General features: G+C 39.7%; 2 protein-coding genes across 5 annotated transcripts; one reads left to right on the top strand and one right to left on the bottom strand.

Moving 5' to 3' along the window:
• The first annotated feature begins 320 nt into the window (after window positions 1-320).
• On the top strand, window positions 321-7,159 carry LOC127000436 (uncharacterized Golgi apparatus membrane protein-like protein CG5021). 4 transcript variants are annotated; one of them, XM_050864156.1, is made up of 8 exons: window positions 790-841; window positions 2,019-2,051; window positions 2,970-3,037; window positions 3,460-3,614; window positions 3,939-4,018; window positions 5,014-5,139; window positions 5,731-5,871; window positions 6,332-7,159. In XM_050864156.1, the coding sequence occupies exons 1-8, from the start codon at window positions 830-832 to the stop codon at window positions 6,386-6,388; spliced, it is 672 nt and encodes a 223-aa protein (XP_050720113.1). In that variant the 5' UTR covers window positions 790-829; the 3' UTR covers window positions 6,389-7,159. The 4 variants fall into 4 exon arrangements, with proteins under 4 accessions (XP_050720115.1, XP_050720116.1, XP_050720113.1 ...); XM_050864157.1 differs by having other exon boundaries at window positions 791-841; window positions 5,026-5,139; XM_050864158.1 differs by lacking the exons at window positions 790-841; window positions 2,019-2,051 and adding an exon at window positions 321-365.
• A 3,408-nt stretch (window positions 7,160-10,567) lies between these two features.
• Window positions 10,568-19,693, bottom strand: LOC127000434 (DCN1-like protein 3). The gene is made up of 3 exons (XM_050864155.1): window positions 19,432-19,693; window positions 16,400-16,561; window positions 10,568-15,430 (listed from the first exon to the last, which is right to left on the bottom strand). The coding sequence occupies exons 2-3, from the start codon at window positions 16,518-16,520 to the stop codon at window positions 14,610-14,612; spliced, it is 942 nt and encodes a 313-aa protein (XP_050720112.1). The 5' UTR covers window positions 16,521-16,561; window positions 19,432-19,693; the 3' UTR covers window positions 10,568-14,609.
• Window positions 19,694-19,959: the final 266 nt, after the last annotated feature.

The raw sequence follows: 19,959 nt of genomic DNA, 5'->3' as shown, positions 1-19,959 counted from the left end.
ATTGCAGACTCCCGTGGCGCAACTGGTTAGAGTCCCCCCTTGACCAAGGGGGATGGGGTGTGTGGTGTGTGAGGTCCTGGCAGCACCCACAGATTGACAATAAAAAGCACTTGCTCATGTCGGGAGGGTATCTTGCTGGCGATTACGAGTGCAACACATGATCAGGTCGTGGTGAATAACACACACACACACACACACACACACACACACACACACACACACTGAGAGAGAGAGAGAGAGATTAATAAACATCTCGATCCACACTATCTTATCAGTTACTGCTTTTTACAACGCCCCTGACACTGCTCTCGGTCCCTCTTCGACAGCCTCAGTTCATGGCTAGATTAAGTTGGGTTATTGGTTTTGTAAGTAATTATTCTTGCACATTGTAATATGAAGTGATATTACTAATATCACATTTGGTATTAAGTTCACTCCATAGATTGTTTTAGCAGGACCACAATGGAAATAAGTCTACGGCCCTTCTTGTGTCATCCTGGGGAGTGCGCCATGTATACCTTCACGTAGGCTGTGGAATACAATCGTGCAAACTTTCAATAAATAAACAATCAATCAGTGAATTTGAACCGCGCGCCACTAATCAGCTGCTACAAGCTCGACTACTTTTGTCAGACTCCATAATTTTCTTACATCACCTTAACTAATAATATATATCCCCTAAAACCACACATAAATAAAGAATAGTCTACCATGAACAATTCCTGAGGTCAAAATAACACTAATAACACTTGAAAACCCCAAAAGTATAATAAAAGTGACATTTGTTTACCGGCATCACTCTTGCCGGGTTGTTGACATCACCACCACCATGGCCAACAACGTAAGCACTTATTTATATTATTTTTACCCAAACTTACGCCTCTAATAACTACGAGGACCATTAGAAACCTTAAATTACGTTAAAATCCATCAGTGGTCATTAGGGAAGTTATATTACAAGGGGGATTTACTACCAGATGGGGTTTAGGGGTATAAGGTCACTTCTACATAGCCTTATTTTACCGTGAATAAAGATAATTTGAAGGTCATTGTTGTTTTAAGTTGGTTTCTGTTGAATTTAGAATGATTTGGAGTGGTTTGCGATATAGTTTTGGCTTTGGTGGGTTACTGTGGCTTAATCTGAACATGTGACTCCTCCTCTGACTCACCATCATATTATCTTACCGTGATGTATGGTAGCGTGAAGGCCACCATAGTATTAAGTTGGTGTATGTTGAATTTGGAATGATTTGGAGTGGTCTGAGGCGTGGTTGGCTATCGAGTATGTTGAAAATGATCTTTGCTAGACTTTACATATTGGGGGTTACCAGGGCTAAGACTCAAGGTTATTTTACCATGATTGACGTGGAAGTGAAGGCCACTGTAGTATTAAGTTGGTTTATGTTTGGTTTAGAATGATCTGAAGTGGTTTGAGACATGGTTTTGGCTTTAGGGGTTACTGGGGCATAGACGTGGCTGTCATTACCTTATTTTACCGTGAAATACCGTAGTTAGGTTCTGTTAGGCAGGCAGGTTTGGTCAGTTAAGAAGTTGCCCTTACCTTGAGAACAATGGATTTCTTGAGAAAATGAATGACAAATTTCTTCAGAGCACAGAAACCTCTTTTGAAAAAATAATCTTAATGAAAATTGTGGATGTTTGATTTTCTGAAGAATTACCAATTTTTTTATTGAACCAAACTGATGTGTTCTATATTATAAAGTCATGGAACATCTGTCTTCAAAATTGGATATCATGTCACCTTAGTCTCAGAGGTAGTGAGACAATAGCCTGAGAAAAGCTGCAGCTCTTTGTGTTGTGGCTCAAACCAATGACTCAAGGAGAGACAAACTGCATCTCAAGGATCAAACATAAGAATAACAAGCAGGATGGAAAACTGTCTTGTGGATAATAGCATTTAATAAACTGCATGACAGGCTCCATTTTAAACAAATATTTAATATGTTCATCAAGCTTCTATGATACTAATATAATTCTTGTTCTTTTCCAATGCTTAGAGTTCCATTATGTATGGTGAAGATCTTGACCAGGTAAATCTAGTAGGTTACCCTGCATGGCAACATGACTGAATTTCTGCATTGCTTTTGTCATGAATAACTCGCTGTTTTGTCGAGTGGCAACGGCATACCAAACAATCTTGATAAAAGTTCTTTTTGAAGATTTTGCATGACTGTAATCTATTTAATTAATCTTTCCAAAGTCTTTAACATTTGCTAATATGAAGGTAAGCCCTTAATTATGAGCCACCAGAAATAGCAATATGTAACGTTGAGGTACACGGCTGAAAACCTATAAGTTGCTGTATTAGCTGAATGCTAGGTAGTACATATTGCTAACAGAATTATACGCTATATGCCTACTACTCTATCTGTATAGCATATAATGTGTATGTCATAAAGTGCACCATTATATATTATCTCTGATACTTTTTAGTGGCGCTCTATCTATATAGGTATCCTATTACGTTTGTCATAAAGAACACATATATTATCTCTAATACTCTTTTTGTCTCCTTTGATAATGTTGAATTGTACAAACATGATAGTTAATGGTAACATTGCTTTCTAGCTAAGCATGAGAATGTTTGGAATGTTACATTCGCCCACAAGTGTCTTTTAAGTTCATCTGTTATACAAAAGTATAAGTGATTTTTTTGTAATAGCTAGGTAATTCACTAATTCTTATTTGGAACCATCATCTTTGAAGTCAATTTCATATGTAGTTTCTATGACTGTAATGCACATACTAGGTTTGTTAACTATGTAGTAAGCAAAATACTCTATCAGTATGATGAGTAGATGCAAAAATCAGTGTAGGGTTATAGCCGTTAGCAGATCACTACACACATCGTTAGGTTATGAAAGGTAGAAAGCGCATGTGTAAAATTTTCAGTTCTGTCTCATATATGTATTGTTTTTATGCCATTTTGAGCTCTGTTTCATTCCTAGGTCCCTCTACTCGACAACGAAGAACCTCTAGATTTTGGAGAAGAAGACTTACCAAAAGGAAGACTTAAGTCAGTATTCACATTAGTAAGAGGCTACAAAATGTATATGTATAGCTGCCAACATTCCAGTACCCGAACAAAATACTACAACTCTCTATAAGCACCAAATATTATTGTGCAATCTATAAATGACTGTTAGCTTCCCAGATTTTAACTTAAATATTCCAATTCTTTCTGTGCACATCCACCCACACCAAATTAGATAAATGTTTGCTATTATTTGAGTAAATAAATGAAATATTCCAACTGTCCCCAGAGAAGTCCAATATACCGTAATCACACTAAAAATTGTTTAAGTCTAGCATTCCAACTCACTTCACAGGCACCAAATATGAAATGAAAATGAAAAAAATGAAATGAAATGAAAAAATAAATAAAAAGTCCTGATGGTGTTGTGGAAACTAACCCAAATATTCCAACTCCTTCCCCAGACACCCAATAGTGACAACCTTCCACCTCCTCTTTCGCACGGCAGCGCTCCTGGTCTACGAGTTTTGTGGGATATTCTCCAGCAGCTTCATTGGGCCGTTCATATTAATTATCATCCTTCTCTCACTAGACTTTTGGACAGTCAAAAACATTACAGGTAAACACATGCAGCATTTCTCTTTGTGGTATTAATATAAGAAATGTGCTCAGAATTATTGTGAAGTAAACATATGCAACTTTTTTCTCTGTAGTAATGATATATAAGAAACGTGGTCAAAATCACCGAGATACTGTATTGGTTATTTATGAAGAATTTTTTAAATGAGACACCAATACCTTCTTCAAATACAAGATGTGATAATAAGGTATTTTTTTATAAGGAGACTCGTAGCCCATCCAACCCCATAAGGGAAAATAAGGTGGTTTAACAAAAAGAAGAAGAGTTAACCATGCAGTCCATCAATCTGTCTTTGTTTTGCAGGTCGCTTGATGGTTGGGCTAAGATGGTGGAACTACATAGATGATGAGGGGCAGAGTCACTGGGTGTTTGAGGCCAAAAAAGTAAGTAGCCGCTGGTGATTGTATTAGCACTAACAAAGGTAATAGGTGATTCTGTAGCTAGTGGTTCTTGATGGGTACATAACTAAAGGTAACAGGAGACTTTTGAAAAATATTTTAGCACTAACAAAGGTGATGGCTAGTTGTACTGCTACCTGTCTACCTTAGAAGCTGCCAAACTAAGGGTGACTAAGATTGATATAAGAATAGAAAGTTGGAATTTGCTAGGTTAGAAATTTGAATCATGATGGCTTATATGTTCGCTATAGAGTACCTATGTAATAATAATAATTTTTGCTAGACTCAACACAATTACATAAATATCATAGAATCAAATCTAGAGTAAACCTATTTTTTATCTATACAAAATCCTCTAAGACGCTGAATTAAGAGTATTAGAGTTAGAATCCTCAACTAGAGTAAACCTTTGGCAACACTTGTATAATCCTAGAGTAATGAGAAGTATATCAAGGGTGCTAAACTATAATGCAAGTGAATCCTATGTTAGAATGAACCTATTGAAATATCCTGTTAGATACAACTTTAGAGAGGAATTTATCAAGGCCTCACAGGAACCCTAAAGTAGAGTGAACCTTTAGAAATACTTCATTAGATACAACATATAGATAGTACAAGTAGCGAGTGAAGAATTTATCAAGGCTTTACATGAGCCCTAAAGTAGAGTAAGGTTGGTATTATAAGACACTTTCGCTTCTCACCTTAACAATTTCTAAAGGTTAAAGAGGGGGTCAGTCGGGTTCGAATGAGTGTTTCCTTAGGTTCATGGTACAGAAGAAGGGTCATACTAACACCAGAATCATAAAACTACTCCTGGAAATGCCCACAACTCCTACGAAAGCCTTGTCAAATATGTGTTCTTGGGCGCGCGAAATGTCTTATAATACGACCCTAAGCCTTTAGAAATACCTCAATAGATAAAACACGTAGATAGTACAAGTAGCAGGTGAAGAATTTATCAAGGCTTTACCTGATGCTAGGGTGGTCTGCAGGGCCGCGTGTCCAAGACGGAGGTGCGGGTGTTCTGGGTGGCTCTGGTCGCCTTTCCTGTCTTCTGGTCCATCATCTTCCTTATCGCCATCGTGTTCAGCAAGTTCCAGTGGGCTGTGAGTGACCCAAGTGTTGTGTTAGGATAATTTAGCTATACACTGAGAATGACTTTTAAAATCAGTATTTCGTGTAAGAATTCAAAGATCTCAAATATTCCAGGGCTGGAAGTGACATGTGTATTGTGTTGTTCTCATTTGAATGTAGAAAATTTCATGGGAGATAGAGCATTTCACTTGTAATTCTATATATTCCTGCATTGTTAGCTTGTTTGTAATGAGTTTTTTTTTTTTTTTTAATGGTCAAGGAGACAGCCCTAGACCTGTTATTATTATTATTATTTTTTTTTTTACAGCACAGGAAGCAACTCAAGGGCAACAAAAAGAAAGTGTAGAAAAAAAGCCTGCTAATCATTGCTCCTATAAGTAAAATACTAAAAAAAAAAAAAATAAAAAAAAAAAAAAAATTTCGTAAATCATATAATTGTCAGTGAGGTGTTTCTGTTCCATGCTTGGAATAACATATTTGAATATTGGTTAGTTTTCAAGATTTCTCTTTTTAATTCCCCTTTTCTCCTCTAGCACAACACATTTCTGCACCCAAATCTGAAGTCAGTTTGTAATGATTGTGTTATGTTTGAATCCTTACAGATCGTTGTCGTGATTGCCCTCACCCTGAGTGGCAGCAACCTGTATGGGTATGTGCGGTGCAAGTTGGGCAAGTCAGACAGCATCACAGAGTCCTTCAAAAACATGGCTGCAGGGCTGGTCCAGAAGCAAATGGTATCCAATGTACGTTTGCCAAATATTTAACTTTGTAGAATTTCTAGGTTGTAGTCTCTGGACGCAGCATACCAAATTGTATGGCTTTTTTTTTTTTTATTATAACTTTTGCACGTTCACCGTTACATTTTATCATTTTTATTGACATAAGTCCAGAAAAAAATGTCCACTTGAAAAAATAAAAATGAATGAATGAATAAAGATGATCGGGTTAAGTACCATAATTATGTACTTGTGTAAAGGTCGACTCTTCAATATGTTCTATTGAGGTATAACTTTAACCCCTCGAAAACTACCTATGTAATAGCTTAACACCCTGAACTATTCTTTGACATAAGTATATATATTGTATATTGTATATTGTAGACTGGTAACATGGTAGCTCAGTATCATAAACTAAGAGCTGGCAAATTAGGTGTCTTTATTTTATGTTTTATTTATATCCAATCAAATTTTTCCTCTCCCGCAGATGACCAACATGTTCACCCGAGCCCCGCCCACCGCCACGCCTAGCAGTACGGTGTGAGCCGCCCGCCCTGCACACCCATAACTCCAAGTTCTCTAAGTTTCCTAAGCATCACATCCTGGTCTCCACATTAGATATATTTCTATTTAAATATTCAGAGATAAAGAATCAAATTATCTCTTAAAGGTGGGGGCCAAGATTACTGACCAATAGAGGGGTGTGCTTGTATATAATTACCGGTTTTTCAAGCTTTATATAATCATCCTGCTGTTGTTTAATTTATAAATGTCCATATATAGTTGTAGCTTGTTTTTGAGCCAGTTGGAAGGCCCGGCGCCAGGGAGGGAGCACTCAGAGGCCTGCCTTCAGGTGGCGAAGGCAGGAAGAGTTGTTTGTACTTGTGCACAATTGTTTCTTCATAATCATGGAGTGTACTGTTTGCCTGGTTTGCATGTCAGTCATACAGCACTAGATTTTGGCGCTGACATTCCAGTTATTATTATTGTGTAAAAATTGGTACTTAACTGTGACATCATATTCCATTTTTTATTTTATTCATTTGCTCAGACATGCTTGTATGTATGTATGTATGTGTATGTATAAGGTGTTTGATACATATTTGGTTACATCATATATGAACCTTATACTCACTTCAAATCCATGACTTTTAAATCAATATATACCAGAGAATATGAGAACTTTGTTTTAAATATATATATATGAATAAAAAAAATTGGGAAACATAAATGTTTTAACTGCAGCATTGAATACAAATATAAAAGTATACTGTATGTTGATTTTTCTGCCAGAAAATAAAAAATTGGTCCAGTGGTCAGTAGTTCCATGTCCTATTGTACAAATGCCCTCATTGTCACACACAAACACACACACACACTACAAAGCTGCACATTGAAATACCATTGTGTGTCTATGCAATCCTGAAAACACACTCATTTTCAGGAAGGTTACCTGAAAGTTGTAAGCAGGAAATTATAATATTTAGCAAAATGTTGTAAAGCTTCTTGATACTACTACTGCTTCTACTGTTGCAATTGATGCTGCTACTTCTGCTACTGCTATTGCTAAGGATTGGCACATGATGTAGGCAAATATCACAACAGGTTCAATAAAAAACATCTTACTTAGAAAACTCGCATTTATTATTACTGAAATTATAAATCACAAGAGATTGCTTTAGCTGTCAAAATCAGCCATTAACTAAATATTACAAAAGCTTTTCTCCCTTACAAAGACATATCACATAACAGTGTAAACAAGTGGCTCTGTAATCAAACAAGAAAACAATGTACAAAAAGTCTGGCAAAGCAAGTTGGATGAATTTACAGCTGCTGTGTTAAGGCAAAGAATATCACCTCAAACCTTTCACGACTATGGAAAACGTTTGTTATCAGCTAAGGGTTTGCATTTCGGTAACAAAAAGGAATTCAACTACATCTTGTGAAATCTATTGTCAAACTCTTAGTATTGTCTGGCTGAACAAGGAAAAGTTATGGTCGGATACATACGAAATTGCTCCTGAAAACTGAGTACACTAAAGCCTCGTCCTGAGACCTTAGCTACGTAACACTCTGCAGACATGGCATGACCAATGAGCGCTGCGTATACGTTAAATATTTTCCCTTTGACTATTTCCTCCGACTTCATTGTTTTCTGGATCACAAATAGCATGATTTCATGGGAATTCTTTACCATGATTATTTGAAGTTCATTATGGTTACTGGTGCTGGTAGGCAGGTCTTCAGTGTGCTTATACTTGGTGATGAAGTCTGAGATGTGATGTGATGTGATGGAGGATAGAGTGCTTGTTTTCCATCTGCCGATTGATTGATTTATTGGAGTATGTAATCTTGGCGCTGCAACTTCCACCTGCCCAGGTGCCAAAGACCTGTTACAACTGATCTACGTAAATTGATACTGTGTACTGATGACAGTGTGTGACCAGAACACAAGAGTAACAGTAATATGATTTATGTACCATTTCGGTAACTCCAGGACAATGAGTAACTACTGATAAGAAAAAAATATAAAATAAAATAAAAGAATAAACAAAATAAAAGTAATAAACAAATAAGCATTGAAGCACACAAGGCTTGTGGTGTGGTATTTTGGCATTCAAGCAACATGAAGCAGGAAGCTTTGGAGTGCCACACAGCCTCCATCAAGTGGTCAGGGTCGCACTGGTCTGTTCACACTGTATTGAAAAGGAGCACTGTCAACAATGCCGACGTACGATGTATTTCATATAAATTTTCCTCCAGCAGGCTTTAGTGTACTCGAATAATGTCTATGATACATCGATAACAAAATGAAAGATTTCCATGCAACAGTGAGCCTTCATTAATGTATAAAACAAGTTTCAGTTAAACATTCAGTATACAAAATGCAAAAGTCTTCATTACAGCTCACAGATGATAAGTTAAAAGGAACGGATGAAACTTGTGTATCTGTAATTTGTGTGACTGAACTGAGCCGGTAAATAAGGTGCACTTTCCAAGGGTAAGTGAAATCTGTACCACTATTTATGTTACTCCAACAAACAGTCTTTGCAATCACTAAAAACTGAGTTACCATTACACATCTTAGACATGTTACAAATCTCCTTATTATAAGGATAATTCCTCATATAATTTGAGAGGCTATATGTTAACTTATGCATTATTATAACATAACACATAATATCTTGAGAAGGGTTGTAAGACATCACATATGCCGACATTTCAATTTCTTGCAAAAGAAACTCTGGCATCTATATGTGGATCACACTCCATCTAATGATCTACACCTTCACGCTAAGCAGCTTCTTATCATGATGGGCAAGTTAAAACTAACTCCTTTTTTTACACGATTACTTTATATCCGTGTTACCTTGGTGATCTACTTCATCGCTTTAGTACAAACAGAAGGCTTGGTGTATGCTATCAATCTCATTTGTGATTTTCAACTCCCAAATAGAAACAAGAGAACTCGTACCAATCACTGTAAGTACACTTCATTGGGGGAGCATACTAAGGCCTAGCTACTCACTCAGGAGGGGCTGCTACAGGCAAGAGGCAGGACCAAATAACCACATCTTTCAGCATAACAATGGCAGCAACAGGGCCAGAAGACACAAATAGAAGGATTCTCAATGTTTTTAGTAATTATATCATTTAAGGAATTAAGTGCTAAACAATAAATGTCATCACTGGGAATTTCATTTTTGGTGTTTTTACACACAAAACAAACCACTCTGTACTCTTGAGCATAAGTTGAGTGCTGAGGACAGAAGGCAGAATGGGATTTAAACATGGAGATTAAAATACTGAGGGCAGCAAACAGGAGTAAAAATTATGTCTGATAGTGAAATAGGAAAATTAGAGGGCATTATGGGAAAATATGAAAAGTTCTTAATGTAAGAGTGAGCACATGGGAGGGCCACGGGACATCAAAACTAACTTATGGCCACAGTAAATACTGATTGCTAATGGGATATACCTAGAGGGGCAAAAGTAGCAGGCTGGCTTAAGTTCTCTGAGTAATCATTAAGAATATTTGTATCAATTTATGCTCAAGAATGTACTGGAGAAACTTATGAACCAAGAGAATAACAATTATGTAATGTGAAGTACTGATTGCATAAATGTTCTCAATAGATCTATCTATACATCTTGAAGTACTCCACTCTTCACTTTCCCTCTTGTTTCACTCATCTAAATCATCCATCTGGAAATGCTACATGCAGACTAGTATGGACAAAATAGCTTCTTATATTTTGTGCTTTCATAACTAACAAAGAACTTGGTGACCTTTCAATGTTGTTCTACTCAACGATCAATTTTACAACTTGAATTCAAAAGTAATATATTTTTTGTTTTATCTTTGCACACTAATTTCCTACATGTGTAAGCCATATTGCTACAGCATTGCATAAAGTTTTAGCTTACAAGAAAGCATTCCATAACTTGATCCAAACCCTTACAAGACGGCCTGTTTGGTTTCGTGTTTCAATCACATCAACACCAACCTTTGATGCCAACTCAACAGGGATGATGTCAAAAGGAGTTCCATCACCCAGCATCCCATCCTACCCTTTACCAAGCCCCAGTCTTCTCTGCTTCATAATATGCTCTGTAACAGTTAATACACTTATGTTGTTGTTTTGTTGAACAGCCAAACACAAACACAACAAACCTAAAAACACACACACTACATCTAAGCCATCCTATTTATGCTTTCTTGCTTTGCTCCACGGTCCAACTTTTATGAAGAGCAAAACTCTTCTAGGATCACATATTTGCTCGAGTGAAAGAAGTTCAACTGTTTAAGACCTTCAATCAGATTATTTACCTTTCTATTTTTAACTGGCATGACTATTTTTTTTTTTTTTACCTCTTTAAATTCAGCTGAAGTAACTGTTAGCACATTACTATTGTAAGATGCAACTATTTTTATGCAATGTAATGTTATCAGAGGGTCATGTTTTCAACATAAGTTGCTAATCAACTGTCGCAGAATGATTTTGGTCATTTCTAATTGTAGATACAGAAGTGCATTATAACTCAACAGCTTTTGGTGGCGCAGAATGTGCTACACATGACAGAAGACACAAGGCTGTGGGAATATAAGAAGACAAGGAAAGACTTAAAATCTGGTGAAGGTTAGTCACATGTTGTCGAGGTAACAACTGCCCTGGCTCAGCTCTCCTTCCAGCTCCTCTTCACACACTTGTAAAACACCCGGCCACTCTAACTACCCTAATGCAGCAGTTAACAAGAATCCACTCAATTACCACAAAGTATTTTACTACACACTACAGACTGTGAGTGCTGACTGTCAAAGGTTACAACCTGTGAGGGGAACCCTGCTGAGTATCACTCCTTGTGGCGCATCAGTCTGGCTTACTACTGAGCCACCAGAGGAAAAGAAAGTGAAAAAAGAAAAGACAAGGGAGTCACTTCTACCAATATTAAACAGGTACAGACATCTGCATGAGATATAAGCATTGTACAAAAATATTTCCAAAGTTTGCAGTCACTAAGCACAGAGGGAACATTAGGGCTATCCCTGTCTAAAGACCTTGTCATGTTGCTGTACAAACATTCCCACTTGACAACTTAACTAAAAGGAGATTCAACATTTCCTTCCCTTTAACAGCGTCAACTTTGGTTATTCTAGAGTCTATCCGGCATCCCTTGACTTTAATCCCATGAGAATATTAGATTTGTATCATAAAATTGCACGCTTATCTAATAAATAAATGTCCACTCAGCACACATACATCAAACATTCACTATCAAGTGCAGACAAATAAACAACAATACTTCAAGCACTGAGAACACCCTTCAACGCATCCATCAACCCAAAAGCGAGTAAATCAACATGAGGGTAAATTGATGTTTGTGGTCGACAGCAAATGTAAAATATAACAGGAACTAACACCCACTAAAAGATGCTGTGTATTTTCAGAACCTAATGAAATGATGGCTGATGGCAACGAATTAAAATTTTGTGAGTCTAGTTGTTCTGCGCAAGGTGAGCAGGGACCACCATGCCTCCACCTGGCTGAGGAATTGCATCTCAGGTCTCTTGGCTGCGAACTCGGTCATGTTAAACTCTATGAGCCAATTCCACAGTCCAACACAGTGGCTTTGTAATAGCTCAAACCAAACTATTTCAATCTTCTACACTCAATTATGGTTAGGTTTTCGATGCAAGACCAGATACACGAGATTTCCTGTACATTTTCTTCAAATTTCTTGAATTGAATATGAAAACAAACACTACACAAGGAATTTTCAAAGTTTTTGTGTTGGTTTGGAGGCTTACTAACCCACCATGGTGAACTGTGAAAGTGGCTCTACGACATAAAGAATATAACTTAAAACATCAAATTACTTTTCTCAAAACACATTTTCATTGCCATCAAATTTTAAAAAAATCAAAACTCAGCACAAATAAAAACGTAACATAATGACCATCCATTAATTTTTTGTGTCTTTGAATAACTTAAGAAATAGTTGCAGAGTTAAGTTGTAACTGAAATACTGAGCTTAAAAGTAACTTAGATGAGAACCTGCACTCAGACAGCAGTACACTGTTAAAGCTACGTGTGATATGTGATCAGAAGGGCGGTGGTAATTTCAGTCGGGCTGTCGGACTGGGAAACAAGGGTCGTCACACACAGCACGAGGGTGATAAAATTACTGAATGATTTGTGTGCTATACATACGTGACAGGCTGCTGTAATGTGTCAGTGTTGTATTACCCAACTCACCATCCATATAATTTTGCTGAATGAATGGATGTCATGAACAATATTAATTTAAATCAGAAAAGAATGATATCTTGAATGCCTGCATTGGTCAGCCATATATTTTGGTAAGAAATTAAAGTTTTCTTCTATTAGCTGCAACCCCATTGTGTATGTATAGCCACGCCCTGGCAGAACTTGGAACACAACCCTTCCATTTCTGGCTCACTTGCAAATTTAAATTGCTTTGCCATGAACACCGGAACAGATGAACACTGAGTTTTTATCTACACCACAGTTGCATGAAGTGTTAGATCAGTGCTTAAGAGTTATCTATGAGAATATAATGGTGTTTACTCATACACTCGCCCTGAGGAAATCAAATTATTTGTTGAATCATCTTACCCAAGTAAGTACCTTTTAGCCTCACAATTTCTTAAAATACTTTCACATTAAGCCAATATATTAATATATGGTATTCCTGGCAAATAAAGTTGAGATAATAATGTACAGTAAATCCATGAAAAGCTGAAATATATAGAGCTCTTGTCTTCTTGACTTACTAATATTCTGACCCATCAAGGCACATCTCCCTTTTTGCTTCCTAAAACACAGTAAAACAATATTACAGCTCCCAAAGCCTTATACAGGTGACTACTGTGTTGGATGCAGCAATGCTTCCCATGACTGCAGGTAAGGAAAGACACTTCAGGCAGCATTGCCGTGGCGAGGCGTGTGCATGAACGCGGCGCACCGTCACACTCAGCAAGATAAAACATTCTGACTTGGGTGACAAAATTACAAGCATAGATTTTCTGACCTTTTTCCAGACTCACCACTGCTTTACTGCATCACATTTGATTTAATATAACAAAATTTATATATCAGAAATGAACATTATTTTATTTTATGCTGAAAGATTGTGACTTATTTCCTGAGAATAAACTTTCTGCAAACAAATTGCTGTCAATGCCATTTTTCAGCAACATATTTATGGCTCTGGTTCAAAGGATGCCTTCAGAGTACTATCTCATTGCCAACACAACTGTCAGGGAACCATTGCAACACACATACTGAGGAAACCCTTTGTGGGACAATGGTGAGTTCATATAAAAGGGAAGAACTCAACTGGATACTAAGCAAACATCATAAAATCCATCTTAAGTACATAAAATAACAGCCGTTTTTCGTAAGTGGTGATCAAACCTCACGATATTCAATCAATGAAAGAGAATCTAGTCACGGATAGTAAGCGAGGAAAGGAAACTTCCTAATTATATTATCATACATGTTGAGCAAAAAATAATAAATATAACGTACCTCAACCAATAGTAACATGCACTTGTTATACCCAATTTGAAAATCCATATGAATGAAGTTACTCTGCTAGTCAATAGGACACTACAGGGCCCAGGAAACCTGTGTAGGTCTGATGCAGGGCTGCACTTTGTCATCCTACCTTCTCAGAATACTCAATGAGTCTTAATTTGAATTACTGTTCAGTTGTCTTTTATCAATTGCCATTACTTGAATATCTCTTTTTTATAAGGTCATATTATCAAGGAAATAAGTTCTGAAACCCCAAAAGTGTATACAACAGACATACTATTAACATATTACATGAGAGGACTATATTACATTGCAGCCCCATATACGAAAGTAGTACACAAATTTGTAGAAATATCACATTTGATCCCTAAAAGGATCATACTCCATTACTTCAGTGCAAAATCTTCTTGCTTCTAATCAACTCATTACTGTGATGAATACTAATGCCAGAGAACATTTGTGACAATCAATCCAAAAAAGAACTTTTGGTACAATAGTCAAGCCAGCATCTGTTATAGTATACAGTATAACCTACACCAGCCAAGCTTAACAACTAAAGTCATGGCAGCAAAGTAGTAACACCTTCTAAACTAAATCCATGAGCACTTCTCATATAGGCAAAAACATCAGGCCACGAAGACCCTCAACGACGTCACACAAGAAGATTTAAGAATGTGAAACAACCCTAGCAGAAACACTACATTAATCACTCTCCTCTTTATGATCCTTGGAAATATTTTGGTTTAATTGATCGTTTTCATACTCCACAAAGTCGTCAAATAAGCTAGGCCAGGCTTCTGTGTCGTCGTAGGAGCTGAGGTCGTCTCCGACAGCCTCCGTGAAATTTAGAAACATGTTCCAAGTGTCTCTGGGAATGCCGCGGATGTGCGGGTGTCTCTCGAGGAACGTCAACCACCTCTTCAACACAATGGGCTCACGCTGGGAGAACACAAGCTTCCACAACAACACTGCCATTTCGGACGGTAGGATTCGTTGCCCAGCGTCGGCGTCCAAGCCAAACTTAAACGTAAATCGATAGAGGTCTTTGAATTTTTCTGGGTCCTGGACCTCAAGAAGCATGTCTGAGAACTTAGATTGTATACCTTTAATGGAATCCACTTTTAATGCTTTGCATCCAGATACAAATTCTTTTCTACTAAATCTACACATTGTTTCGGCTCCAAATTTCCACGCAAGAACTAAAACCTTGAACTCCTCAGGTTTAACATCCAGATCTCTACAGAGGTGTTCAATACCCTCTGACAAGATAACATCACAATGCTGATCCTTATACTGGTCAAACAAATTGGCAATTTTAGCTTCAGAGTAATCCTTGGATGACAACCTTCTCACTTCATTGCTTGCCGACTTGGCCAGAGGGGGTATTCTGGAGTAAAACGAACGTTTCTCTGAGGCACTGACTATTATAGAATTCTTGCCACTACCATTGCTTTGGGCGTCTGGGGGGGGCACGGGCGAGCGCCCCTCCACGCCACTGAGGCTGCTGCCACTCTCACTTACTTCTGTGTGTGGATAGGGAGAAACAGTTATTTAGACACTTCATTATTGCTGTCATCAGCATCATCCTTAACCTGCTTCCTGCACTGAGTAGGGTAACAGTCTGGGCATCAAAGGTAACAGCTAACCACTTCAGGGACGGCAGCCAGAAAAGAGGTTGATGGTTGACTACAGCTGCAGTAAGCCAAGTTGACTAGAATGTGTCTACATTCAATGGCTGAGCTAAATCTGAAGCTTCTTATGTCTTGGCCTGCCTTGTAAAGAGTTTCTAACATCCAATCAACAAGCAATTAACCCGGTAGCAGCGACAGGCCAAATTTGTGGCTTTACCGTGTAGCAGCGACGGGCCATATTTGTGCCATGATATAAACCCCCCAAAATAGATGATACATAATCTGATCACAAATGCTTTGATATATATTATGAAATGGTTTGTGTGAGGGGTGATTTTTTTCTCATTTTTCTCACTTGAAGGGACCATTAAGAAACATGATCCCCGCTGCTACCGGGTTAAAGGCCCAAAAAGCCATCCAAGACAGGTTCAGCATATTAATTGATATAACATGCAGCTCTTGAGTCACATGATCTTGGCGGACTGAGTTCATGCATAGCTGGGGTTTTCAAGAACATATCTGCACGACATCAATGGCCTCTCATCACTCACAAGGGAACAGAAATATGAGCAAGATTCTCAGGCCTCCAGAGGGTGCAAGAAATCAGTCTGCATAGGTGGACAGTGAGGGTAAGTGATGATGGGTGGTGTTAGGTATGCAGGAGTTGCCCTGTGCAGGCTGGCTGGCCTGTTGCAGTCTCCCTGTTCTTATTCTTCTATTCCTTGTTCCTCTCAAAGCTATCAATCACAGTGTCCTTTCATTTTACTAGGGTCATATTCCAACAGTATATACTATTACTACTAGTAATAATAAGTAACACTACAAGTAGAAACACCAGGAGCCCACCACCCCCAAGCTTACCTCTGGTTCGTTCATGTTCGTGTCGGGGTGGAGGTGGAGGCTGCTGCAGTGAGGTCTGGTGCGGGAGGTCATGCTGGTGGGCGGGAGGAGGGACCTTGAGACATGACAGGCACTTCCCCATTGGTCCCGCTGCCCGCCACACCTGTCCCACCAGACAGGCACCTGCATTGGGGCACAGAACTCATTACTCCACCATCAGTGTTGATACTAGTAAAGAACAGCACATGACTCAACTCTGGTGGTTGATATTTTTGCATGCTGCTGGTCTAACAACTGCTTTGGCTGAAAATCACCGGTTTCTCATCTATAAATTACTTTGTCTAATTTCTTTATGTATTCGCAAAGCACCAGTCTACTCTGGTGTAACTGGAGAAAGGAATGAGACTTCCTGAATGTTTATCTTCACAGGAAATTAATAGATAAGATAATAGACTGGTAAGCACCTTACCTGGCACACTGAACACTGTTATACTGCAGTGGTTGTTGCAGTCCTGATGGTCCCCTTTCCCTTTCCATGTGAGGATGACCCACCCTCTCCGAAATGGACAACTACCTCCTGAACCAAGACCAAGACCATGGCCTTACCTCCAGCTCTGAGCAGCACCACTCAGACTTTACAAGCACTGACTGCCTTCCCACCCCTCGGCCTTGCCACAGCCTCTCCGACCTTCTCAAGAGGGTGAACTTTCTCAGACTCAATTTAGCGTCAGTTAGGCCACACATAGATTAGCTGTCCAGTTTTGGTGCCCACACTACAGAATGGACATCAACTTGCTAGAATCAGTTCAGAGGAGGATAACCAAGATGATTCAGGGACTGAGGAACCTCCCATATCAAGATAGGCTGAAACATTTCAACTTACATTCTCTAGAAAGACGAAGAGTGCGGGGAGATCTGATAGAAGTGTTCAAATGGGTCAAGGGTTACAATAAAGGTGATGTAAGTAAAGTACTGAGAATTAGCCAGCAGGATAGAACATGCAGCAATGGATTTAAATTAGAAAAGTCTAGATTTAGGAGGGAAATAGGCAGGCATTGTTTTAGTAATAGGGTGGTGGGGGAATGGAATAGACTCAGCAATCACATAGTGAGTGCAGGGACATGAATGAGGATGACAGGTGGTAGTGGGGGGGAATCTGAAGCTGCCCTGTGTAGGCCAATCAGCCTCTTGCAGTCTCCCTATGTTTGGTAAATATGGAGAATCACTATGCTCCTCCAATATTGCTCCCACGGCATTACTAGCCTCTCCAAGCTATCACATACTGTTGTGTTAATCTAGTTTTACCAGCGCATCAAACATATAGTGAGTCTACAAGTGATGATAAGGAATAGTAACAGATAATATTCCTCTCCCCTTCAACAAAATTAAAACACCTGGTAGTGGGGAGGGCTATGAAGACCAGGGAAATTGTGGGGTAAAAGCAGCTATTGCAATGATGCTGTCTACCTGAAATGAAGCGTTTCTGTGCTGTACTTACGGCGAAAATATATATTTTGTAATTAAAGCCACCAATGGCCGCGCACTGTGGGCCATCGCCATATTGAAGCGACACTGCGCATGATCAATAAATGCATGAAACTTCTCTCTTGCTAAGGGATCGAGTGTTAAATGTATGAGATCCTGGAGTTCAAGTAGTTGGTTTGAGAGGCTTTTATGTTGGTTTCATATTATGTGCGACGAGTATAATAGGCATCATGGTCAGGTGTTTCTTGGCTTACCCCTGCACGGGTCGCCATTCATCAGTATTTGAAGAGAAGAAATGGTGGACGGACGTGTAGACATTCTGTTCAGTAAAGGTAAGGGGGGGTCCAGGGGGGCAGAGCCCCCTTTGGTTAGCAGGGGGTCAAGGGGGGCAAAGCCCCGTTAGCAGGTTGTAGAGTTCGGTTGGAATAGTTTAACCCGGTAGCAGCGACGGGCCAAATTTGTGGCTTTACCGTGTAGCAACGACGGGCCAAATTTGTGCCATGATTTAAACCCCCAAAAATAGATGATACATAAACTGATCACAAATGCTTTGATATATATTATGAAATGGTTTGCGTGAGTGATAATTTTTTCTATTTTTTTTTCGCTAAGAGGGACCATTAAGAAACACGATCCCCCCTGCTACCAGGTTAAATATACTCCCCCACCCAAAAAACCCGACTTCCCGTGGGTCCCCCAGGATCGTTGGGGGAAGGGGATTAATTTGGCCTTTTTCTTTACTTTTAAGTATTTCTGCCTTCATATTATGGTTAAGGGACATGTATTTAGTCCCTTAACCATAATATGGAGGCGTAATATCGTATTTTGAAGGCGCGGAATGATTCTCCACAATTATCCTATGTTCTTATGTTCTTATGAGTCGGTGGGTCAGCATCCATTATCCCTCCTTCAGCCCCTTCATCTGGTAACCTTCCCTCAGCCCCTTCATCTGGTAACCTTCCCTCATCCCTTCATCTGGTAACCTTCCCTCAGCCCCTTCATCTGGTAACCTTCCCTCAGCCCCTTCATCTGGTAACCTTCCCTCAGCCCCTTCATCTGGTAACCTTCCCTCAGCCCCATCACTAGGCTTCCCTTCCCTCAGCCCCTTCACTAACTTTCCCTTCCCTCAGCCCCATCACTAACCTTCCCTTCCCTCAGCCTCTTCACTAACTTTCCCTTCCCTCAGCCCCATCACTAACCTTCCCTTCTCACAACCCCATCACTAACTTTCCATTCCCTCAGCCCCTTCACTAACCTTTCCTCCCTCACCCCCATCACCAGCAGCCCTTCCTCAGCCCCTTCACTAACCTCCCCTTCCCTCAACCCCATCACCTGGCAGCCCTTCCTTAACCCCATCACCTGGCAGCCCTTCCTCAGCCCCATCATTAACCTCCCCTTCCCTCAGCCCATCACCTGGCAGCCCTTCCTCAGCCCCTTCACAAACCTCCCCTTCCCTCAGCCCATCACCTGGCAGCCCTTCCTCAGCCCCTTCACAAACCTCCCCTTCCCTCAGCCCCTCACCTGGCATCCCTTCCTCAGCCCCATCACCTGGCAGCCCCATCACTCACCTTCCTTGCTTGCTCGGCGGCCGTCCACTCCTCGTCCTCAGCCCCTGGTCAGCCCCATCACCTCGCCCTCATCTCGGTATCATGGTCCCGGCGGCATATTAGAGGCACTGCATCGATATATCTCCCTTCAAAGGTCCGGCAGAGAACAGCAGGGCCTAAATAAACGCAGCGGAGGGGATCAAAACCATGGTGGCAGCGGGTCTCGCCTGGACGCTGGGATCCCCTTCATCTGGGTCTCTCTCTACACTCTGGCGCGGCTTTTGAGTCTGGTTGTGTTTTTTTTTGGTGTTTGTAGACCTATTTCTGTATCTTTATAGCTCACATTGCTTCTAAAGAGGGGGGGGGGGGGCGGATTGCTTTCCTCGTTACCCTTCTATCTGTCTGCGCCCTTCATTTGGGTCTCTCTCTACACTCTGGCGCGGCTTTTGAGTCTGGTTATTGTGGGTTTTTTTTTGTTTTTAGGCCTATTTCTGTATTTTTATAGCCCACATTGCTTCTAAAGAGAGGGTTAATGCTTTCCCCGTTGTC

Source organism: Eriocheir sinensis, chromosome 18, assembly GCF_024679095.1.
Source record: "Eriocheir sinensis breed Jianghai 21 chromosome 18, ASM2467909v1, whole genome shotgun sequence".
In the NCBI taxonomy this organism is placed as follows: domain Eukaryota; kingdom Metazoa; phylum Arthropoda; class Malacostraca; order Decapoda; family Varunidae; genus Eriocheir; species Eriocheir sinensis.
This window is presented reverse-complemented; position numbering and strand designations above follow the sequence as displayed.